We start from the raw sequence: 24,276 nt of genomic DNA, 5'->3' as shown, positions 1-24,276 counted from the left end.
ACTTTTGTCTTTTATGAATTCGCCTACTCTGGACATTTCATGTAAGTGGAATGCGACGTGTGGCCTTCTGTGACTGACCTTTCATTTAGCGTGATGTTTTCAAGGTTCACCCACGTTGTAGCATGTGTCAGTGCTTCATCCCTCTTTATTGCTGAGTTACATTCCACTGTACGGTTACACTGCATTTTGTTTATCCACTCATCAGTCGATGGACATTTGGGTAGTGGCCAGTTTTTGGCTATTATGAATAATGCTGTTATGAATATTCATGGGCAAATTTCTGTATGAACGTATGTTTACAATTTCCTTGGGTATATACCTAGGGGTGGAATCGCTGGGTCATATGGTAACCCTGTGTTTAAATTTCGAGGAACTGCCAGTCTATTTTCCAAAGTGGCTGCAGGGTTTTCCACTCCCTCCAGCAGTGTGTGAGGGCTCCAGCTTCTCCACGTCATCACCAGCACTTGTTATTAGCTGACTTTCTGATTATAGTCACCTCACTGGGTGTAAAATGGTATCTCACTGTGGTTTGTATTTGTAATTCCCTGATGGCTAATAACGTTGAGTATCTTTTCATGTATTTATTGGCCATTTGTGTGTCTTCCCTGGAGAAATGTCTATTCAGATCCTTTGCCCATTGTTTGATTGGGTTCTTTGTCTTTATTATTCAGGTGTAAGAATTCTTTATATGTTTTCGATACAAGTCCCTTATTAGACATAAGATTCGCAAAGATTGTTTTCTCATCCTGTGAGCTGTCTTTTCACTTTCTTGATGGTGTCTTTTGAATGACAAAAGTTTTTAATTTTCGTAAAGTTCAGTGTATCTCTTTTTTCCTTTGGTTGCCTGTGTTTTTTATGTCACTTCTAAGACACTGTTCATTGCCTAATCTAAGTTCCCAAAGACAACACCTGTTTTCTTCTACGAGCTTTATATGTTTAGCTCTTACATTTAGGTCTTTGATCCATTTTGAATTAATTTTATATGTGTGAGACAGGGGTCCACCTTCATTCTTTTGCATGTGGTTCTTCGAGTGTCACAGCATCATTTGTTGAAGAAAATCCATTCCTTTTCCCCATAGAATCATCTTCACGTCCTCTTGGAATCAGTTGGCCGTAAATGTATGGATTTGTCTCCGGACTCTCAGTTCTGTCCCGTTGACCTATTTGTTTGTCCTCATACCTATACACCACTGTAGCTTTATAGTGTTTTTAAATCATAAAATGTGAGTCCTCCTACTTTGTTTTTCATATTTCAAGATTGATCTAGCTGTTTTCGAACTTCCCTTGAATTTCCATATGGATTTTAGGATCTCTTCATTTTTTAAGATAAGTCCCATCAACAAAACAATATTAAGTTGGGATTTGGTGTAGAGCATCCAAAAGATCTGTTCTGGATATGAACACTTCTGAAGTACAGAGACGAGTCCCTCCTTCAGGAAGGGGTAGGAGAGGGGATTCCCCGGCGGTCCAATAGTTAGGACTCGGCACTTTCATGACTGTGGCCCGGGTTCAATCGCTGGTCCGCGAACTAAGACCCCAAAAGCCACGTGGTGCAGCCAAAAAAAAAAAAAAGAGGAAGGGGTAGGAGAGTTGCTCGACGGTAGTATGAGAAAGAGAAAGGAGCCAGACACCATGATTAGTTCACTGACAAGCAGAAAAAGTCCTGGGTGTTTTCAGGTCACAGGAGGGATCGTACTGCATGTGGTACCCTCAGATTGAAACGTGCTTCTGGTACAAGATCTGAAGACGTTTCAACGACTTTATCCAAGGCTGTGCTTGCTCCGAGGCAGGAAGGACAAGCCTTGGTCACGGATGCTCCCCGAGTTGTTGAGTTTGCCCCCTGAGAGCCTGGCCTAACCTTTGCATGTTGATACCAAAAAAAAAAATGATTTCTGGCAATCAGGGAGGATTCAGTCTGGACTCTTCCTGGGCTCTCCTCCAATCGTTCTGCTGATGTCGTGGAAACTTTGCCCCAGGGATTCAGTTTTTTGATGGTACATAATAGAGGTATATTAAGGTTCCCATCGGCTGTCGTCTGAATCACGTGTAGGAGAATTTTCTGAGACTTCTAACAATAACGCCGCAGGTGTATTTTAGCTGGTACTTCCATTTGCAGAGGAGATCCCTCCCCACAATACGTGCAGGGCCTTTGACCTAGAGAAGGGAGGCTTGTTTTCTGATAATGATCCCAAAGGAGCCGTTACAGGCTGGAACTCGGGAAAGAACTGAGGGTTGTTAGAAAGTCCCACTACCTGAGTGGGGTTTTTTCCTTTCTTTTTTTTGAACATCTTTACTGGAGTATAATTAGTTTACAATGGTGTGTTAGTTTCTGCTTTGTAACAAAGTGAATCAGCTATACATATACATATAGCCCCATATCTCCTCCCTCTTGCGTCTCCCTCCCACCCTCCCTATCCCACCCCTCTAGGTGGTCACAAAGCACCGAGCTGATCTCCCTGTGCTATGCGGCTGCTTCCCACTAGCTATCTATTTTACATTTGGTAGTGTATGTATGTCCATGCCACTCTCTCACTTTGTCCCAGCTTACCCTTCCCCCTCTCCATATCCTCAAGTCCATTCTCTAGTAAGTCTGCGTCTTTATTCCCATCCTGCCCCTAGGTTCATCATGACGATTTTTTTTTTTTTTTAGATTCCATATATATGTGTTAGCATATGGTATTTGTTTTTCTCTTTCTGACTTACTTCACTCTGGATGACAGACTCTAGGTCCATCCACCTCACTACAAATAACTCAATTTCGTTTCCTTTTATGGCTGAGTAACATTCCATCGTATATATGTGCCACATCTTCTTTATCCATTCATCTGTCGATGGGCGCTTAGGTTGCTTCCGTGTCCTGGCTGTTGTAAATAGAGCTGCAGTGAACATTGTGGTACATGACTCCTTTTGAATTATGGTTTTTACTTGAGTGGTTTTAATAAACCAAAGCAAATCAAGTTCATGTCCCCTCAAGCCTTTTACAAATCCCTGACCCTTTTCACATTTGCTTCTTCTCATCTTCTTGCATATTCTCTCCCAACCAGATATACTTACAATAAGGCAAATGTACTTTTTTCCCCTTTTTTTCCTTACTGCCAGTCGATTGGCCTTCCCTCTTGCTTTTTAGGCGACTTTACCCTCTTCTCTGAGGGCTTCGATGTCCTAAGGTGGTGGGATGGATGGTGTACACAGCGGAGAGTCAGATCTCCTCTGCACGCAAGCTGAGTAAGCTAGCTTGCCCCTGTTCCGTGGGCGCCAGCAGGACTCGTGGGACCCCCGGGTCAGAGTCCAAGAGCCTCGTAACACAGCACAGCCAGCAGCCCCCCAGGTCCCGTCCACCCAGGAGGACGCGCAGACAGGAAATTTGCATCCTGGCTGAAGGACGCCCAGCTTGGGAAACTCACCCCTCGCTTTTGTAGTGAACGGAAGCCAGGCTGCTCTTGTCTGCAGGGAGATGTTACCTCGTCCCTCGAAGGTGCTCGCTGTCAACAAAGCCCTGAGAAATGGCTCCGGGAAAGACGCATCAGTGTCTGCATACCCCACGTCCCCACAAGGACGTGCGGGCACGTGCAGGGCCGGGCGTGCACAGGAAAGCTGTGCTGTCCATCTGTAGTTGCGGACAATCCCCTCTAGGAAGTCAGAGGAAGTACAGGGAACTGCTGGGGGCTAACGTCTCCCTTGGAAGGTTGGGGATGGCTGTCCTTCTGTTTCTTAACCAGTGAGAACACGGGCTCTTCAGCGGCCCTTTTGGTTTGTATGATCTGCAGGTGTTTTTGTTCATAGTTTCTTGATCCTTGGGGGACAAAGGCCTTTTGGTTTTGAGTTTGTTTGGGGGCCAGATGTTTCATCTGGAGGGCCGTGAGTTTGTTTTCATTTCTAGATTGTGTCCTTTTAAGACACTTCCTTTAAAACGTTCAGCCACATGTTTAAGATCATCCAGGCTGGCAGTTCCCCTTATTCCAGCTGTAAGTCCCCTGTTTCAGCCTGTTCCCTGGGGCGACTCCACATGAGAAACTCTGAAGAGCTCAGTTCCGGACATCGTCAAACACCTAATGGCTGTGTCTGGGGGCTGCCCCAGAGAGGGCTTCCCAGTGACCCTCCCGTGCTTGGTCACTGCCAAGAAGCCCATGGCCATTTTCAGCCATTCCTTTCCCCAGATGGGCAGGGACACCTGCTCTGGAGGGTCCAGCCCTGCCCTTGGATCGGGGCACAGGGAGTGGACCTTCTCACAGAGAGCCTGGACTGGTGTTGGAGGGAGAAGGGAGCAAACCGCTCCCTGGGCCCAGCATCCCCCTACGTCCAAACGGATGTGGACCCTGCCATCTCCCAGCCCCCTCCCACCAAGACGGTCTGGCCAGGGGACGGACGTGTGGTGGGGGTTCCTGTTGGTCCATGCTCAGGGGCCCTGCCGGCTCCAGAAAGCCACCCCTGGCCCCTCAAGCCCCTCTTGTGTCTTCCTTCTCCTCAGAGCCGGGCAAGTGCCTTTCTCGGGCCAAGGCCTCACCCCAGGCCCAACTGTCCTGCGGCAAGGTGGGCGGTGTGGAAATCTGCTCCCTGTCCTGCCTGGCCCGCACACTCTTCATGCCAGGTAACCCAAGGCTGTCCCCGGGATGGCATGGGGGCGGGGCTCCCTTCCCTGGGGTCCAGCCTCTGCTCCCTGCTGTTCTCCAGGAGAGGAGCCCAACCTAGGAATGAGGACCCCCAGCCCTGGTCACTGAGTGACCCTGGGCAGCTGTCCGGTTCTGTGGGGGCCGCAGTGTCCTTCTCAAAAGTGCAGCGGACGCATTCCTGCCCAGCCACTTAGCCTGTAGTCGTGTAGCAGAAACAGACTGACGTGAGGGTCAGTCCTGACCTTCGTTGCATTCAGTGACCCCTCCGAGGCCCCCAGGATGTACGGGTGCTGAAAGGGGGGGCACCCAGGCCCACCTCAGCCCTGGCCTCTCTACAGACTCAGACGACAGCTACAGCCTGAGCTGCGGTGTCCCGGGCCTCCAGGGCAAGATGCTACAGAAACGCAACAGCACCGGCTCCAGCACCGGGCCCAGCTGCTCAGGTAGTCCCTGGCCTGTCCACGCCACACGCACCTGCGGGACCCCTTGACTTTCCGTCCAGCACCAGGCCAGGGGGAGACAGAGGGGCATGGCCCAGGGAAGGCCTCCTGGCCTGGGGCCTGCCCAGTATGGCTCAGGGTGCCAGGGAGCTAAGAGCAGGGCCAGGACCCAGAAGCAAGCAGGCTGTAAGCTGAGTCCCAGCCCAAGGGCAGTGGACCATGGAAGGGCCCTTCCGGCTCTGGGCCACGGTTCCAGAGTGGTTTAGTGACCCTAAAGTGCTCCCTAAAGTGGTCTATGGATCTCAGATTCCATTTCAGTGAAGGGAGTCACATCTGCTGCGGCCACAAGGTTCTAAAACCTCCCAGAGTCCGAGCTCGCCTGGGAGCACCCGCCCCACCGCCCCCAGGAACACTGGAGGCACACACACGCCCACGCACTTTGGGACACAGCCAGCTCCCCTGCCAGCAGGAGGTTGTGCTTCGGCAGCTTCTCCTATTCAAGAGGCTGGATTCAACGATGTGCTTAATACGTACATGATGTAATCCTAAGCTTCTGTGACTATAGGATTCTTTGGTCCAAGGGTCTGCTCTGCTCTTGGAAGGACCCAGCGGCTCTGGCATCTGTATCATTGCAAATCCCCTTCCCTTCCTTGCCTCCCTCTCCCGTCCGTGCTGCCCCTTTTCCTGAAAGCGCCAGCCGCATAGAGTAGCTCTGGTGATGGGGGAGAGGCAGAAGGCTTGCCCTTCCTCCTCCACCGACCGCTGGCTGGATGGCCCCTGGGGCGAGCAGGACCCCACCGTCCACCCTTGCACCTTTTTCAGGGAGAGAAAGCGGCAGAGGTCCCCACCCACGGCTCCCAGTGGGTTTGTCCCCCTGGCAGCCCCCTCACGCTCAGGCACTCCCTCCGCAGCCCCCGGCCCCACCACCTCCCTGCCCAAGGGAGAGGCCGCCACCTGGGGGGATTTGGACTTTCCCCAGGTGCCCCTGCCACCCTCATCAGGCAGAAGGCCCGGTTCAAGATTCGAGATGCCAAGTGCCACCTCCGGCCCCGAAGCCGGGAGCCGGCAAAGGAGGCCCTGAGGCAGCTGCTGCTGGGTGAGTGGGCCGCCCTGGCACCACCCACACGGGGGGTGGGGGGAGGTCCCCAGGCCTGGGGGCTGGGAGCCCAGGGTCCAGCGGGACTGGGTTTCCAGGGGTAGGGGCCTCTCTTCGTCCTCACCACCGTGGTCCCTTAGCCCCAGGAGCCACACCTGGTGGACCATAGACAGTGGTGGTGTCCCTGGGGAAGAAAGCCAGCATTTGAGTGGAAAAGCATCCCTGGGGTCCATCGGCCCACCTCACTCAGGGTTAAATGGGCTCCCCCAGAGCAAGGGCTTTCCGCGCAGCGTGGTCGTGTCCAAACGGGAGGAACCCCGGGCTCACTCAGCGGCTCTCTCTAGAATGAGGGTGGCCCAGAAGGGTGTTGCAGCCTGGGGGAGAGCCTGGGGGAACGGACCAGGAGGAAAGCATGCCCGCTCTGTTTCCACGAAGATTCCCGAACACCTTAGGGTTCCTCCTCAAACCTGACAAAGCTCGGCACCCAGCAGGCCTAACCTGGGCCGAGCGGCCCCGAGCTGGAGCCGCACGGCTTTGCGAAGGAAGATACGCAAAGTGCCTCACGTGCGGCGGTGTGATGGCCTCGGGAGGGCTGGGTGCAGGGCCTGGCTCAGCCCCCCCGGCCCCTCCTGAGACCTGGCCTTCTCCAGCCTCAGTTTCCCCGTCTGCACATGAACTCTTAGGCAGGGCGGGACCCTGGCCACCAGCAGTCTGTGTGCAGGGTGAGGTAGGACCGTGCTCCCCGCCCCGTGCCACCTTTGCCACAGTGGCCCCTTCCTTGTCCAGAAAACTGCCACGTGACCTTTGTGACCCTCAAGTGTGACTCCTCCAAGAAGAGGCACCGTGGCCGAAAGTCCCCATCCAAGGAGGTGACCCACATCACTGCAGAGTTCGAGGTTGAGACAAAGATGGAAGAGGCCTCAGGTGGGTGAGGAGTCCCCGCAGGAGGTGCTGAGGGCCTCAGCGAGGACAGAGGACTGGGAGGTCTGCTGGGCATGAAGCCAGGCTTCCACCGAAGCCACGGCTACCAGAGGTGGAGGCCAGCCAGGCACCTGGCAGGGCTCAGGGCCGGGCCCTCAGAGCAGCTACCCAGCCCAGGGTGGAAGAGGAGGCCCAGGGCCGCGAGAGGAGCGGGGCTGGGGCTGCAGTGACAGCCACAGGCCTCTCCCCACTGCTCCACGCCCTCACCAGGGCCTGGAAGGGCCCGTGCCTGCAGCCTCCGCAGGCGTGGGCCGTTGGCGCAAGGACCTGTCTTTGCCAGGTTCCAGCAGGGCCCTTGTGGGATGCTGGCTCATGTTTCACACCAGCAGTTCCCTCTGGGCTGTAAATGAGAGCTGAGGTGAGCTGTGCCCTGGGCAGGGGACGTGTTGCAGAGGCAGAGGCCGGGCTTCTGCTCAGATCTGCTGCGGCGCCCTTGAGCGGCTCATACCTCTCGGAGCCTCGGCCTCCTGGAGCCTCAGTCTCCTGCTGGCAGACATTCGCAGCAAGGGCGCCTCGGCCCGGGGCCGCTGCGGGAAGGCTCTGAGCAGAGGCGCGGCCCAGCGCAGCGCCTAGCAGGGCAGCCTGGCGGGGAGACGGCTTGCAGCGGCGGGGCGGGGGGTCGTGAGCTCGGGTCTCGCCCGCCCCTGCAGACACCTGCGAGGCCGAGTGCGTGCGGAGGCGAGTGGAGCAGAGCCTGCAGGCCGCCGTCAAGACCCTGCGCAAGTCTGTCAGCCGGCAGCACTTCTCCGTCCAGGTCGCAGGCGCTGAGTACGAGGTGGCCCAGCGGCCGGCCAAGGCCCTGGAGGGCCAGGGGACGTGTGGCACGGGCCAGGTGCTGCAGGACGGCAGATGCGGTGAGTGCCTGCCCTCAGCCACTCCAGTGTCGCCCTGCGGACTTTCTCTGTCCTTCCTTCCGTGTGGGCCCAGGTAAAGAGCCCACGGGAGACAGACACGTCAGGCCAGGACAGGGGGAGACAAGGAGGCCTGCCGGGGAGAAGCGCCGCGGCACTTAGACGTGACGGCTGGCATTAAAGAGCGTTCCCCTGGCGCCGGGACCGAGTGTACGTGCGACCCTGCCCGCGGTCCTGAGGAGGGGCGGGACAGCAAGGCCCCAGCCGAGGGGTGTGAGGGGCATGGGACCAGTCCGTGTGGCTCGACAAGCCTTCCCAGCGGAGGCGTGTGGGAGCTGAGGGCAGAGGGGGAGCAGAGTGAAGATGCCCGGGAGGCTGAGGGCCCCCTGGCGGGGCGGGGGTGGTGCTGCCGGGCGCAGGGAAGGCCAGGCCACCGCAGGGGCCGTGGGCAGGGCGGCCAGGTCCCGTGAACGAGGCTGGGGACCTGACCGGCCCCCATCCAGAGGCGACGGGTTTAGAGACAGCCCCCGGTGGCTCAGAGGTGAACTTGACAGAGTCCTGGTTCTAGTGGGGTTGATGGTTACATGGGAGAGAAGGCAGGCAGCCACCAGGTGAGCGTATCCACAGGCCAGATGAGGGCTTGCTGGCCCCAGTGCTGCCCTGGGCGCGCTGGGAAGTACTGGCCCGCGCTGAGCTGGCAGCAGCCTCATTCGCCCTCTGCCGTGGGAAGGCCAAGTGGGGGGCGGCAGCAGAGCGGAGACCTAGCCAGAGATGGTAGAGCCTGGAACCAGGGGCAGCAGGAGAGGCGGACAAGGAAGAGAGAAATTGAGAGCACGCTTTGGAGAGGGAGGTGAGGGAGGAGGCTTCAAGGACAACTCCAAGGGTTCCGGCCACTTGGGCAGAGATGGCATTGTTTTCAGATCTGGGAGAAACTTGGGGGAGGGGGCTGGCGGAGGCGGGGGTCCCAGCTGTCCTTGTTAGTCTGAGACGCTCGTTGAGTCGTCCTGGTGAAGGCGCTGACTAGGTTGGAGCCACAGATCTGGAGCACAGAGTGTAGCCTGGGCCGGAGACACAAGCTGGGAGCCGCTGGAGAGGAGGTGGGATTTAGGAGTGGGGGGAGGGGCAGTGGAGTGGGCACAGCGCCGTTTCCCCGCAAGGGGGGAGGGGGAGGGACTCGGGGATGTCATTCTTTTATTTTTAATCACTTATTTTTAATCTGAAAGTTTCAAACTTTCAGAAACACTGCCAGACAGAACAAAGAACTTGCGTATTTTCTTCACGCAGATCCCCCCACTGCGGTGTCTGACAGCATTCGCGCCGTCACGCTTTCCCGTGCGTGTGGCGCGCTTGTGTCCCTTTACGTCACCTGCTAAATTCCAACTCTTCCGACAGCATCCCTTTCCTCTCCGCGTTGTGTTTAGTGGTCATGTCTCCAGAATCCTTCATCTGGAGCAGTTCCTGGCTCTTCCCCTGCCTCTCCTGTCCTGCCCCCGGCTGGCCCTAAGTTCTGTAAGGTGACCCTCAGCTGCATCCGGTGTTTCCTGGTGACGAGACTCAGGGCCTGCGTTCTTGGCGGGAAAACCACGCTCCACGTCTGCTCTTCGGCGCCCCCGTCAGGAGGCACAGGGTATTGCCCTGGTCCACCTCTGGTTCCTCCACCTTAATTCACCATTTTCCCTCTGCAATCGATTAGGATTTCGTGGGGATGTACTGGAGTGTGCACGACACCCCGCTCCCCATCAAACTACCATCCACTCGCTGACAGCCGCCAAATTAGCCACCTCTACACTTGCTGCCAAGCCGTGTTCTCTACTTCTATCATCCCTCCTACATTTATTAGCATTCTAGTGCAAGAGAGAGCTTTCCCTTCTCCCACATGTTGGCATGTATCTATATACCTATGCATTTATGTCAGTGTGGACTCACAGATTCCTCACTGGCTTGTAATCCACTCCTAACGTGGCTTAGTTCGGTGCTCAGATCGCCCCCGCTTCAGCCAGTGGGCGCCCCATCAGCTCGGCCCCTGTGTCCTTTGACGCGGCTCCGTCACTCACTGAGTGTCCAGCACTAAAGACGTTTCAGACTCAGCTTGTGCTTCCCCTGCCTTGGAATCAGCCAAAACTCCAAGGACCCCTGTTCCTTTTAGAGGAGGAGAGTGTGTAGAAAGCGAGAGCTGAGGTACTCATTGCTACTGGAGTGTCACTGCCCTCTCATTGGACAGAACTAGAAAGTATAGGTAGGCATATATTACCTGGAGACCTATGTACCTATGCTATTCCTGTAGCTCTGTGTGTGTGTGTGTGTGTGTGTGTGTGTGTGTGTGTGTGTGTGTTTTATAAAACCATGAGTTCATACCAGTACCTCCAATTCAGTACCTCAGTATTCGTTCTAACTTGTTTTTCATGTTATTTTTCCATGTTTCTAAATATCTTGTCCCATGAGGCATTCAGCTCCCTTTCTCCTTAACTTATTTTCTCCGTCAGTTCCCTTACTTACTCATCAGTTTTGCTTACGTGGCCAATGCAGCCAACCACACTGGCTCTCCTCAGCCCAGCATCTCTGTATCCTCAGCCCCCAGGCCCCTGTCGCTCCCCCAGCCCCTCTGCACCTGAGCCCCACGTCCTCAGGTGCCAGCTCCACCTCACGGGGAAGGAAGGGGGAGCCGGCAGGGGAGCGTGGTTTGGATGAAGTTGACTGTGGGGCATCTAGGAGGCCGTTGGTACACAGGCCGAGGGCCCAGGGCTGGAGGGCAGCCTGTGGAGCAGAGAGGGGACGAAAGTCCCTGCAGAGACACTTACGAGAGGGCTGAGGCGAGGGATCTGCAGGGGACCCTGAGTGGCAGCAGGCAGGAGGGCGCATGAGACCAGGACAGGGTCCTCACAGATGACCACCGCCTGGCTCCTCTGGGATGGGTCTGGGCCCCTCTGTGCCCCTGGAGCCACAAGGGCGAGAGCCGGGCCCTATGTGGAAGGGCAGAGCCTGGGCTTGAGGCACCAGCAGACAGACGGCCAGACCGCCTGGCTGCATCTCCCCACCTCTGCCCCCAGCAGTCTCTCCACGTTGCCTCCGCAGTGACCTGCGGGCCTGGCACCTACTTCAGCGGAGAGCCAGGCCAGTGTGTGCCGTGCACGCCGGGGACCTACCAGGACGGGAACGGCCAGCTCAGCTGCACGCCGTGCCCCAGCAGCGACGGGCTCGGCCTGGCCGGTGCCCGCAACGTATCCGAGTGTGGAGGCGAGTAGGGGCCCTCCCTGCAAAGAGCAGCCGGGGGTGGGGGAACAGGGCACCTCCTGTCTCCACCTAGGTTCCCAAGGCAAAGGCCCGGGTGCCTTGTGGTCTCTTGTAAAGCTCTTTGCCGTTTCCAGAGCCTGTCAGGACTTCCACGCAGCTGCACTTACAAAGTGCGTCATGTGTCAGAGTGCACGGCGGTGAGCCGGCGCTGGGCTGCACTTGGTGCCCTTTAAAACTGCACCATGCAGGTTGGAAAGGACTTCACAGTTTACCACTTGCTCATTTACAGGTCCGCTTATAGCGGAGGTACGTAGTGCTTTATAGTTGACCAAACACGTGACACGTCACGGGGCACCCATCATTGTCGGAAGCTTTGTGGAGTGCGGCCAGATACTTGGGGAGAATGGGCTCTACACAGAGACCTTTACAGTTGGCCTGTGGACGGTTTGCAGAGCCCTTTTTCAACTTACCGAGCACAATTTGGTTTGCAAAGAGCTTTTCCATTTACTTACCCCACTTAACCTCATCTGTGAAATGGGCTTATAGCCTTCCCCCCATCAGCCTCCCTTCCCGGGCCATTGTGGGGCTCACCCAAGAGAATGGATGGGGAAAGGTGTGCTGGGGAGTGGGACCCTTAGGGTGGCGGACACCTCCAGCCTTCTCTGGGGGACACAAGAGATCAGAGCCCAGCCCTGAGTCCCTGCAGGCTGGCCCCTGTCCCCTCCAGGAGAGTGTGGTCTGTGCCCCAGGGGAGGTAGTACCTGTCAGAGAGCACAGAGAGGCCACTGGGGGAGCAGAGAATTCCAGGGCACTAAACCCATGCCTTGCTCAGTGCCGGAATACCCTCTACATCCTGACATCTTGCTGGAACGTGTTGTCTCCTCCCTTTGTCCCAGCTGTGCCCTAGGGACCTCACAGAACCCCCTCCCTCCGCTCAGGCCCAGCCAGGCAGATAGGCAAGGCAGCATCAGCCTGGAGCTTAAGAGCCCCAGGTCCTCATGTGAAGACAGTGTGGCCCGCCCCCTGGGCAAAGCCCCCTAAATAAACGGCCTCCATGACCTCCCACCTCCACATGTGGTGTCCACACTTCTCAGCTCTGGAGCAAGGCCACTTCTCAGCCCACGGCCCTTCTAGCTGGTGGGAGGGGAAAAGCCAGGCCTGACCGAGACCACACAGGGCACTCCTCCCCCACGACCCGCCGCCCCGGTGCCTTGGTGCCTTTCCCAGGACAGGCGAGGGCTGAGCTGAGCGCCGCGCCTGGACCGAGGCGCCCCGCCCCAGAGCCTGAGCCGTGACCTCTGACTTGCAGGCCAGTGCTCTCCAGGCTTCTTCTCCACCGACGGCTTCCGGCCCTGCCAGGCCTGCCCCGTGGGCACGTACCAGCCTGAGCCTGGGCGCACAGGCTGCTTCCCCTGCGGAGGGGGACTGCTCACCAAGCACGAGGGCACAGCCGCCTTCCAAGACTGTGAGGCCAAAGGTGAGGACTCCCCACCCACCCCTCCGCTCGGGGTCAGTTTCCCTGGATGCCCCTCATTTCCTGCCCTGGCAAACCTCCACGGTCAGAGGAGGAGCCTGGAGCCTCAAGCAGTGGACGCTGGTGACGAGCTCTGTGCTGCACACGAGGACAGGGACGGCGGGGGTCCAGCACAGGCCTGCCTGAGGGCTCGGATGAGAGAGCCAGGCAGGCGCTGAGGCTCCAGCCCGGAGCTCTGAGCCCCCAGCCGCCAGCTCCTCAAGACACTGGGGAGGCTTTGAGCTGCACTGGGAGGAAGGTTGGGAGGGGAGGAAGGGGAGGAGGGGCAGTGGGGTGAGGTCAGAGGTCAGAGGTCGTCAGGGCTGCCGGGGCCCTGCAGTGCGGCCCCTCCTCCCCTCCACACCACCGAAGCTGCACCGCCGCCCCAGGCTCGACTCTCTACAGAGGGACAGTCCTCCCCACCCGCTGATGGCCCGACATGCAGACTCTGAACCTTCCCCAGCTCTCCAGCCCACCTCCCCCTGGCTCCTGCCGGGTTTTCCCCCCTTTACCGTTAGCCTCGCAGAAGGAGTGTCTGGACTCCACTTCCTCTCCTCTCATTCTCTCCGAATCCCCGCCAGCCAGTCCGACTGTCACCGCACTACGCCCGCCCAGCGTTTGCTCCCATCAAGGCGGCCCACAGGGTCCCTGAGTTGCTGGAGCCCAAGTCAGTTCTGTCCGCGTCTCCCGAGACTGGGACGTGGCCCCCTTGGGGTGCTCTTCCTGCCGCTTCTCCGCCTGGGCCCCAGGCCCCACTTGGCCTCCCGCAGCCCCGCCCCCAAGTGCTGGGCCGTCCCAGGCCCCTTGCACGCGCTGCTCTCGAGTCTGGATAAACTCATCTGCTCGCTTTAGGTAGCATCTCTGCACGGGTGCCGCCAGCTTGTTCCCCGTCCAGCCTCTCCCCTGAACTGGACTCTGCCCTCCCGCCAGGCCACAGCTCCACATCGTATCTAACAAGCATCTCAGATTCCACAGGTCCAGGCTCCCCTCTGGTGCACGGCGGCTCTTCCTGCCAGGTGCTCACGGGAGCCTTGGCGTCACTCTAAGTGCTCTTTCCCCCTCACCTCACACCCAGTCTGTCCGCAGCCCCTGCAGCTCTAGCTTCTAAACAGCCCGATTGCGCCTTCCCTGGCGGTCCGGTGGTTAAGACTCCGCACTCCCACTGCCAGGGACATGGGTTCGATCCCTGGTCGGGGAACTAAGATCCTGCATGCCACGCAGTGCAGCCAAAAATAAAATAAAATAATAAACAGACGCAGAGTGACCCTGACCCAGGCCACCGCCACCCCTCCCCGATGGCCCTGGCCTGGCCTGCCTGGGCCTCCGCTCCCCCCTCCCCCAGAGCCCACTCCCAGTGCGGCAGCCAGGGACACGGGGCAGCTCCAGGTGGCCTTCCTCTCTCAGAGGAAAGCCCAGCGCTCACCGTGGCCCCTGACCTCTGCTCCGGCCACAGCTGGCACAGACACGGCCCACCTCCGGGCCAGCTCCACACTCCTCGGGTCTCCACGTCGGTCCCCTCGATGCCGCCTTCCCTCGCCTCCCTCCACAGCCGGCCCTACGGCATCTCACTTTCCGTTTATTATCCCCAGTGGAGGGACAGACGGGCATCCCACGCAGCTGGAGTACGATGTTGGCCCCAGGGCAGGGCTCTGTCTGTCTGGCTCGCTGCTCAGAACCCGTGGTCCACGGCACACCCTGCACTGTTGCGGGCAGGGGCAGGGAGCAGATGGGTCGGCCACTCAGGGACTGGGCGCGGGTGGTGGAAGGTTACCGGGCAATGGGGAGGGGCCTTGAACTCTGTGCTGAGTCAGCCCTCAAGGGCAGGGAGTCCCGGGGAGAATGCCGCCTGCCCTTTCCCACCGGTCCCCCCCCACCACAGTGCACTGCTCCCCCGGCCACCACTACAATACCACCACCCACCGGTGCATCCGCTGCCCTGTCGGCACCTACCAGCCCGAGTTTGGCCAGAACCACTGCATCACCTGTCCTGGCAACACCAGCACAGACTTCGACGGCTCCACCAACGTCACACACTGCAAAAGTAGGTGCTGCTTTTCCCACGGCCGAGGAGCTGCGGGTGCCGGGAGGGGACGGGGGGCAGGCTGTGAGGGCAGGGGGAGTCCTGACCTCAGGTCGTGTCCGCGGTGACACAGACCGGGAGGCCGGTGACTCCTGCCTGGCCCGTCACATCCGCACATGCACTCGGTGGGACACCCTGTGGTGTGGAAGGTGCGGCCGGCTTGGCCAGCCCCCTGCGCTCCACGGGGCGACCTGATCGCGCCGTCGTTCATCGGTTCCCGTGGCTCACCTGTGCCTCGGCCGGGCCAGGCCCCACTCCAGGCTCTGGGTCTGTGGAGGGAAGAGTCAGGGCCCCTGCCAAGGAGGCTTGTGGGGCAGCTGCCCGCGCCAGACCCTGCAGCTCTGAAGGCGCAGGATGGTCAGGGTGTACCAAGGGTGCAGGAGGAAGAGGGAGACCAGACGGCCGCCCTGGGTCTGTAGGAAGCCCCGTTTTAGCCAAAAGAAACGTGGCAGCGTAAGACAATCTGGGAAATAGATCTCCGAGCCCCTCGCCAGCAAGTCGTCTGGGCCTAACCCAGAGGGTGCTGTCTTTAGGGATTTCTCATTCACCTTTCAGAGCCCTTTAGGGCCTACGTTCTGGTATTTTACCCTTTCCCTAATCACTTTCCAGCCAGTGACTCCTTTCCTGGGCTGCTGGTCACGTTTGGAACAGCCTAATGGCCCGTGAAGGAGAGTTAATCCTCGACGTGGACGCCGTCCCCTCTGCCCGGGCTGCCCCCGCTGGGCTCGCGGCCTCCTGCCGCAGCTCAGCATAGCAGGGTTTTAAGTGTTTAAACGTCCTAATGAGGAAAAGTGGGGGAAAAGTGGGAGGGAAGCTTCTGGAATGATAAGGTGAAAATGAAACGTTTCCCAGAAATTTTGATGCGAGGAAATCTTTAAATGAAAATGTGTGAGAAAATGACGTGTATTTAGTATCTACACTCGGTAAATGTGTGGGAAGATGACGTGTATTTAGTATTTACACTCAGTTTTCTTTGCATAACTTCCTTTATGCAGTTAAGCTAGGAACCGTTTAGCTCATAAAAAAGTCACGTTTGGCCTCTTTGAGGATGCACGGCTTAGCTAGACTTGCAAAGGTGGGGAAGCGTGTCTCTTGCTGGTCCCTGAGCCTGCTGCTCCCTAGGGAGGGCCACACCTGGCACCTGGGGGGCACACAGGGGATGTGGAACAAAGGGTTGCACAGACGAGTGAGTGGAGAGAAAGGGGACGTTGGGGCGCACTTGGCCTCGGCTGAGACACGGAGGAGAGCGCGGGCTGGCGGGGAGCTGGCAGTGGCGGGGGCATGGACGCGCCTGCCGGGGGGGCGAGCAGCTCCAGGCAGGAGGCCAGGACGAGGCCCGGCCGCGGAGGTCCAGGTGAGGCAGCCCAGGAAGGAGGCACCCGGGGCTGGGCCTCCGAGAACCAACACGGAACGGGGACCCGCCCCCCGCTGAGGGGTCCCCGAGGGAAGACCGGCCTGGAGCCTGGCCTGCTGGCAGGGAGGACCGGGTAGAGGGGGGCCAAAGAGGGGGCGGAGCACCTACCAGCCCTGCCCTGAGGGCCAGCCGGGCCTGACCAGGGCACGGGCCGTGGTGCCCACAGACCAGCACTGCGGCGGCGAGCTTGGCGACTACACGGGCTACATCGAGTCCCCCAACTACCCTGGCGACTACCCGGCCAACGCCGAGTGCGTGTGGCACATCTCGCCGCCCCCCAAGCGCAGGATCCTCATCGTGGTCCCCGAGATCTTCCTGCCCATCGAGGACGGGTGTGGCGACGTCCTGGTCATGAGGAAGAGCGGTACGTGCCGTCCAGGGGGGAGGCCTCAACCACACGCCCACCCCTCCCCCACGGCACAGCTCCGCGGGGCACTCACCTCCGACCGCAGGGGCTGGGCTTTCCAGAGCTGTGTGGAAAGGTCCGGAGAGCTTAGGGTGTGTCCTAAGTGTGGGAATCAGGACCTGGTCAGGTGTGGTCTCGATGCTGACCACAAGTCTGTCTCTCATCCCATTTCTCCCGCATCCCGCCACACCGCCCAGGGTGAGCCCCCAGGAGCACCCCCTGCCCCACAGGGCCTCTTCCCCCTCTGTGCTTGGAGGGGTGGTGAAGGGCCAGCCTGTGCACTCACACAGGGCGCCGCTCCCCCGCTCTGTGAGCTGCAGCGTCCCAGCTCCCCACCCCCATGGGGGCTCCGGGTGAGACTTTGGGTGACGGGCCAGCCCCTCAGCAGTGGGTGGGCACGAGCACATGCCCAAATGGCCACGGCAGCGAGAAAGGTGGGGAGCCCTGAGACGCCCTCAGGGACTGGGTAGAACCCCTTATGGCCTGTGCCTCGGCTGGGGACCTCGCTGCTGCTGTGGTAAGGCCACAGTGCCCCCAGGGAGCAAGCCCCAGGTCAGAATGTTAGGGAAGAAGGAGGGGAACGAGACAGACACAAAAATGTGTCCGCCCACCGGGGCCTGGGATGTGTCTGATACACAGAGACCAGCCAGAGGAGCAGGAGCGTGGGGGGGGCGGGGGAGGGGGCAGGGCCTGTCCACTGTGTGCTGCATTGTTACCAGGTGCCTGCACCGCCCACTCAGTGCAGCTGATGAGCAGGAAATGGCCCCCAGTGTGTGAATGGGCGGCCTGGGAGGCCAAGAAGGGCAAGGTACCCGGCCAGGGTCCTACAGCCACTCAGAGCCCAGCCCAGGACCATCCCCCACCCATTCCCATCACCAGCCTCCCTAGTCCACATCTTCCCCTCCACTGTCTGTCCACAGAGCTGAGCTCTAGGGAGGCCAGCCTCTCCCACCTCGAGGACACCTCAGGAAAGCTCCCCCAGGGAGCAGTGAGGAAGTGGGGCACCCTTTGGACAGCCCCAGGCACCCCAGGGGTCAGCAGGCTCACCCTTGTTCATCTGCTCACCGGGAGAGGAGACTGACCCTCCACCCAAGCCCCGGCTCTGTGCTGGGTGCAGGCGTGAGCCCTGTCCTTGAGGAGCAGTTGGCAGGGAGACAGTGACAACCCTATAGAGAAGGGCTGTAGTACAGTGTTCACAGAGCAGAGAGGAGACAGAGTAGGGTGGGGGTGGAGCAGTCAGGGAGGCTTCCTGGAGGAGGAGGCACAGAAACTTGTCTCAGAGGGACAAGTAGGAACTGGGGCTGAGGGTCGGGAAGGGCGTTTGGGACCGAGGGAACAAGTGCGGGGACTGGAGAGCTGGAGTGTTTGGGGGACTGGGTGCTGTGGGTGCTGGAAGGCTGACTGAGTGGGGAGGCCAGAGGCCTGTGGCAGGAGGTCAGGGACCGGGTAAGGAGCTGTGGATCTGGGGCAGCTCAACCATGACGTGCCTCCACCCCCTGCCCCGCCCCCAGCCTCACCCACCTCTATCACCACCTATGAGACCTGCCAGACCTACGAGAGGCCCATCGCCTTCACCTCCCGCTCCAGGAAGCTCTGGATCCAATTCAAATCCAATGAAGGCAACAGCGGCAAAGGGTTCCAAGTACCTTATGTCACCTACGACGGTGAGTGTGGCCCCACTGCGCACCCAGGCTGGCCCTGGGGACACGAACCAAATCACACCTCCCCGGCCTCAGGGAGCTCCAGCCTTGGGGGACTGTGGGGTCCAGACAGGCCCATAACGGGGACAGGGTGGTGCAGATGAGGGAACTATTAGTGGTGTCTGTGGGCCTCAGAGGGAGGTGCTACCCAAGCAGGGTTTTGAGGGTTGTATAGGGGTTTTCTAGCTAATCAAACCTGGAGGAGACCAGTGTGGGTGGAGGAGACAAAGGCACGCAGTCTGAAGCCCTGGGGGAGGGCCGAGGCTAACGGGATCAGGAGGCAGGAGGGACTTTCGCCTTCAGCCTCTACCCTCACCTTCCTCCCTTCCTCACCGGCGGCCTTCGCAGAGGACTACCAGAAGTTAATAGAAGATATCGTCCGCGATGGACGGCTCTACGCCTCGGAGAATCACCAGGAAATTTTGAAAGTGAGTGAGCGTCCCTGTGGGAAGGGATCATATAATCCTGCGATGGTGGCCTGTGATGATCCAGGGCCATCCCTGCCCCCAGCCCCAACCCCAGCCCTGCACAGAAGTGAGGAGAGGAGAGTGATAACAGGAGAAGAGAAGGTGATGGGAGCAGGCGGCCAGGGGCAGGGCTGGTCCAGTGCATGTGTCCTTCTAGCCCAGAACCTGCTGACATGCCCGTGGGCAGGTTCCTTGTGAGCTCTTGGCCTCACTTTCCTCATCTGTGAAATGGGGAGAGCCCGACAGCGTGGTCTCTTAAAATCAGGAGAATCCTCCGCTGCCTCTGGGACTCACTCCCTCCTCATCCCGCCCACGTCCTGAGAAGCAGAGCCACCTAGTCATCTGGGGGCTGTGGCCGTCACACGGCGGGCACAGGCCGGGTCAGGGCCCAGGTTGTCACCGTGAGGAGCCAGACTCAGGGATCGGCTTGGGCTCTGGCCCCGGCCCAGCCCTGGGCAGACAGCACCCCCAGCCTGGGAGCCGAGGGTGGCGTGGAGGGTAAGAGCGGGGCCGGCCAGTCCCTCGCTAACTTCTGCTCCAGCTGCCACCTCCCAGCTGGGTGTCTGAGGCAAGCTGTCTGAGCCCCGCCTCGCGTCTGAGAAACTGGGATGGCTCACAGAGTCTCCGAGCCCAGGCCTGGAGCACTCCTGCACACAGTAGGCAGTTTGTAAGCCAAGAGGTTTGCCCCCTGCTGCCCTACCCGGATGAGACCTGGGGGTCTCGGGGCACGAAGCCCCTCGTCGCCCTCCTCAGGCACCTGTCTGTTTAGTGGGAACCAGAGGGTCGTCCTGGCCTCTCCGACTCTGTCCTGTTGACAGTGCCTGACTCTCTCGTGCTCGCCCCGGCCCTCTGTCCTCAGCTCCACCCTGCAGCTGGGAGCATCTTTTCAGAGCTAGAAGTGTTCCCATCTCTTAGGACCAAGCCTTGGCCAGCTACCACCTGCCTCCACGGCGGCTCTCAGGCCTCCGCTCCCCACCTCGCTGGCCACGGCCTCCCAGGAACGCTCGCCCCATCCTCTCCTCAGTGGACGTCCTCCCGTCCCTGCTGCGTCCTATCCTCTGGGCCTCCCGAGCCAGGTTGCACTCTGAGGGCCCCAGGTGGCCCCCTTCTTGGCCGTCAGGCCTGCCAGTTTAGGTCTGTCCTGTGATTATTTGGGCCCCGTCCCCCCCGCATGGGGAAGGAACCACAGGGCTTCTCCCTCAGCACTCTCCCCGGCACCTGGCACTGCGCCCAGCACATGGGAGGAGCTCCACCAGTGTCTCCAAGGACGTGGGTGCACGTGTACACAGGGGAGAGGGAGTGTGTGTGTGTGTGTGTGTGTGTGTGTGTGTGTGCGCGCTCACACACGCCGGGACGAGTCACACCCCAAGACGGCCGCTTGAGACGATGAGCTCGTGGGGCAGGAAGCACGCGGTGCGGTGGCTGCCGGTCACTGGAGGGTCTCCTCCAGGGTGGCATCGCCCCACTTTACAGATGACGCTGGGCTCTGAGAGGGTGCCCAGCTGGTGAGTGACTGCGCCTGAGCGTGGGCCGCCTGGACCCTCGCGGCACACCTGTGCCGAGCACCCCTGGGCCAGGCTCTTGGCTCTCAAGACTCCATTTCCTTTTCCGCCCAGCCCTAAGAGGAGGGATCATCACCCCGTCATTCAGATGAATAATTCAAGGTCAGAGCAGCAGGGCCATTTTCCCAGGGCTAAGGCACTAGGGAGGAGATGGTGCAGCTGCGGTTTCTAGTCCGGCCTATCGGCCTCCAAAGCCTTGCTGTCTACTCCGTGTGCTCTGGTTTTCAACCTGGGGGGTTTGGCTGTTGTGTTTTTGCAGCGCACCCTTTTAAGATAAAATGTGACTGGAACTCCAAGAGTTAAAACGAATAGACTATTAAAAAACCAATTAGGCTATTAAAACCGAAAAGCTATTCGTGGCAAAGAGTCTGTAGGGTCCTGAAGCACACCAGCCAGCCCAGCCTCTTCCCCCTTCCGCCATCCCTGCAGACACCCTCAGGCCCCTCCAGGGCGCCGGGCATCGCAGAGGCGAGCGGCCAGGGCCCTCCAGCCTGGCCCCAGGCTCCTCACCCTGGCCTCACGTGTCTTGCAGGACAAGAAGCTGATCAAGGCCCTCTTCGACGTGTTGGCGCATCCCCAGAACTACTTCAAGTACACAGCCCAGGAGTCCAAGGAGATGTTCCCACGGTCCTTCATCAAACTGCTGCGCTCCAAGGTGTCCCGGTTCCTGCGACCCTACAAATAACACTGGTGCAGCTGCCCTGCTTGGGGTGCCGGCTACCCGGGGAGGAGAGAGCTCCTCCCCTCCACAGTCGAAGCTAAAGGCGGCTCCGTGGGCCTCCACGCTGCCTTGGGAATCGCCGTGGCGTCTGCCCTTCAGGAATCGCTGGCCAGCCCGTGGCGGGCGAGACCACATATGCAGGCAGAGACCCCAGCCCGGCTGCACTCCTCTGATGTCGCCCCCGTGGGAAAACGTTGCTTAAGGCAGCCTTTCTTGCTCCTTCCAGGACACCAATAGCGCCCTCTCCTGAGCTGGCACCAGCGGGCGCCACCCGGACCCAGGACGCTCGGCCACCACCCAGGCGGGTCCCGGGCAGAGCTGACCTTTGGAGGTTGCACGTGCCCTTTGCCTGGTGCTTCAGGGGAGAGAGGGGCATGGCTGCCATGTCTCAGGGCGGCTCTCAGAGGCAGAATCCAAGACAGGAGGCCAGGCCGTGGAAGCAGGGGTGGTGAAGGCTCGTCTGGGGGCTGTGATAAGCCAGTGTCGATGCTGGCAGGGCGTCCACACCCGCCAGCTCCTCTGGCCGTGGGCCCAGGACACGGGCGAGTGCGGCTGGGCTCTCAGGATTCTGTGATGGGACAGAAAAGAGGTGCTGGGAGAGGAAACTGTAGATTTCTGCTTTCCCGTGATAGAGCATCTAATTAAGTACTATGTGTATATGAATCTAAAGATAAAGATATATATACTTCTATTTGTGGGTACTTTAGGAGAACTCTCTTTAGCAACTGTAAATATTAATCGCCCCGTCTTCTCCCAGCTGTCGCTGGCTTCCCTGACCGATTAAACTGCTCCTCCAAGCACTTGCCACGTCTGTTTACAAAGGCCAGGAGCCTCCAAGACCGGGGGTGAGGCAGGTCGGCCCTGGACACGCGGTGGAGTACAAACGCTTGGGGGACTGGGCTCCACGCTCTGCCAGCACGTTGCCCTCCAGTGGAATGCAGTGGAAAACGGTGTCCCTTGGGACCCCTTCCTGGGGTCACGGGGCCCCGTGGTAAACTTTAGAAGGGGCCTGTGTCTGACCCGAGGCCGTGACCGTGGAGTTCGAGCTGAGGACCCTTGCCACCGGAAGGCAAGGCTTTGCCCCTGAGCACAGGCCGTGCTGAGCACCGGGGCCCAGGGAGGAAAACGGGCCCCGGGACGGGGGCCGCCCCCGGCAGAGGCAGCCCGGCTGTCGGAGGCCCGGCTTCCGGTGCCGTCTTCTTTCTGCTGCACCCTGTGGCCTCCCTCACAGTCTCTCTGTAAAGAAGCAAAGTCTGGAGTGTGACCGGGCTGCACCGTGTCCCACTCAGCCAGGAGCCAGGGCCTGGGGTGGAGCTAGCGAGGACCTCCGACAGGCCGCGGCCTCGCCCACTGCCACGCTGCTGCTGCCACCAGCCGCGGGACACGCAGGTGCTCTGTGGCTTTAGGGTTAACAGACATTTAGAATCCCAAGAACACGGGCGAATCCTCACACGAACTCCCGTCACCCGTCCTGGTCACCTCTAGGTGGTTTCCTCCTCACCCCAGACCCACGCGTGCCGCTAGGGATGAGCACGCCCTTGAGAATGGCTGTGGCGCTGAGGGCGTGAGGCCTGGAGGTCCCGGGCTGGGTGGTGAACAGGTCAGGGCGGATTTTACAGTCCACAGCGGGGCTCGGCGCTCGGGAGTTCCTCACCACCGTTACCTGCGTCCTCAGCGGCGGGTCCCCAGCTTGACTAATGCTGCCGTCAGCACCTTCTCTTCCAAAATCCAACTCAAGTGGGGAGGGCGCTGCACTTGGCCGGTAGCGCAGTGTCAGCTGGGGAGCCCCGTCCAGGCCACGCTGCCCCTCCCCTGGTCACAGTCCTTGAAGGCCAGTCACAGTTTCCAGAAAGAGGCCTGTCCTCCGCGTCAAGCCCCTGGTCCTCCCCAGAAATTAGGTGTGTCCTCCGGAATCAGCCCCCAGCAATAGCTACCCAGGGAGGGCACTGGGAAGGGTTTTTGGTTTTGGGGGGGGGTTTTTAATGCTCTCAAAAAGGATTTTTTTGATCCAGAGGGGACCAGAAAGAGCTCTCATCTCTCTTGAACACTTCCTGCTGCTCCTTTGGGTGGTTTCCGGCAGTTGCCACCCACATACCCACTAACCTACCCACGCTTTCGGTGGCTCCACCCCGATCCACGGCTCTCGCCACCACTGTGGTCAGACCGTGCCCCATGTCTCCCGGGCAGAGCAGGACGGGGCAGTGCAGACGTGGCCCCCGCACCGTCTCGAGTGCCAGGGAGCCCACAATCCAAATTCGCCAGCTGCCCGCTGTCACCATCCAGCCCTCCCTCCCCAGTAAAGCCACCTGCCGCGCCATCAGGGGACTCAGAGTCCAGGGGTGGGGTCTTTCCTGAACCTCGTCAGCCCTCAGCCCCACGCTGGGAACCCTGGGGGTCCCACTTATTAAACGCAGAGCTGTCGCCACACTTTGGGGCCTGGTGGTCCCAGGAGATCTACCCGGGCAACAAAGCTTGTTTCTTCGTGTTTCTGTGTCGTGGACGCAGATGGTAGATTGCCTGACACAAGGTGGCTATTCCACCTGGCTCCAGGTGGAGGTGGAGAGAAAAGGGAAGGCGGACAAGGACTGGCCCAGGTAGGGCCGTTATGCGGTGAGTCCTGAGGAAGGACAGAAGCCGAGACAGGAGTGCAGAAGGCCTGAGCTGCCAGGGGCTGGGCCAGAAGGAGCACATCCCACTCCGGGATGGGACGTTGGCCTCGAGCAGCCGCAGACCCATCCCAGCCAGGGCCTGCCTGGCACGGACCCTCAGGGGCCAGCCAGTTGATAAACGCCAAGGAAAGGAGCTAAGCAACACATTTCTGGAAGCGAAAGCCTGCCCGCTGGCCAGGGCTGAAAGCAGGGGCCAAGGCCTGGCGATTCTGATGAGCTTGGTTCTGGCCCAGCAGAGCATCAGGCTGGGGCGACCGGAGCAGCTCTGCAGGGATGGCGGTGGAGACTGAGGGACCTCTGCCCCGTGGGCTGGGCACTTCCTGGCACACTCTGCTTCCATGGAAATGCGCCCAGGAAAGGGAAGGAATCCGCTCAGGTCTCGTGGCCAAGCCCTCAGCGAGGGCGTGTTGAAGTCGCCTCATCTGCTTCCCCGAACTAGGCTCCTTTTCCCCGATTGTGCCTTGCAGCTGCTGCGCGGTGCTGGCCCCCCTCTCCCCCCGGGGCTCTCTGTTTAGGGTCAGACAGCAGGTCGCAC

At 59.6% G+C, this 24,276-nt stretch overlaps 1 protein-coding gene across 2 annotated transcripts in view; it reads left to right on the top strand.

Annotated features, from left to right (window-relative positions):
- The window catches only part of SCUBE1 (signal peptide, CUB domain and EGF like domain containing 1), a 126,747-nt gene extending 104,892 nt beyond the window's left edge, over positions 1-21,855 (top strand). For both annotated transcript variants that reach the window (XM_060023990.1, XM_060023989.1), the window contains 12 exons: positions 4,469-4,588; positions 4,949-5,053; positions 6,030-6,146; positions 6,933-7,070; positions 7,778-7,981; positions 11,051-11,212; positions 12,519-12,686; positions 14,602-14,763; positions 16,383-16,580; positions 18,134-18,286; positions 18,671-18,750; positions 20,884-21,855. In XM_060023990.1, coding sequence (XP_059879973.1) covers positions 4,469-4,588; positions 4,949-5,053; positions 6,030-6,146; positions 6,933-7,070; positions 7,778-7,981; positions 11,051-11,212; positions 12,519-12,686; positions 14,602-14,763; positions 16,383-16,580; positions 18,134-18,286; positions 18,671-18,750; positions 20,884-21,036 — 1,760 coding nt within the window. In that variant the 3' untranslated portion in view covers positions 21,037-21,855. The remainder of the gene's footprint in view (positions 1-4,468; positions 4,589-4,948; positions 5,054-6,029; positions 6,147-6,932; positions 7,071-7,777; positions 7,982-11,050; positions 11,213-12,518; positions 12,687-14,601; positions 14,764-16,382; positions 16,581-18,133; positions 18,287-18,670; positions 18,751-20,883) is intronic.
- Positions 21,856-24,276: the final 2,421 nt, after the last annotated feature.

This window comes from Delphinus delphis, chromosome 11 (assembly GCF_949987515.2).
Source record: "Delphinus delphis chromosome 11, mDelDel1.2, whole genome shotgun sequence".
NCBI lineage: Eukaryota > Metazoa > Chordata > Mammalia > Artiodactyla > Delphinidae > Delphinus > Delphinus delphis.
Note: the sequence above shows the minus strand (reverse complement) of the source record. Positions and strands in the feature narration are given on the sequence as shown.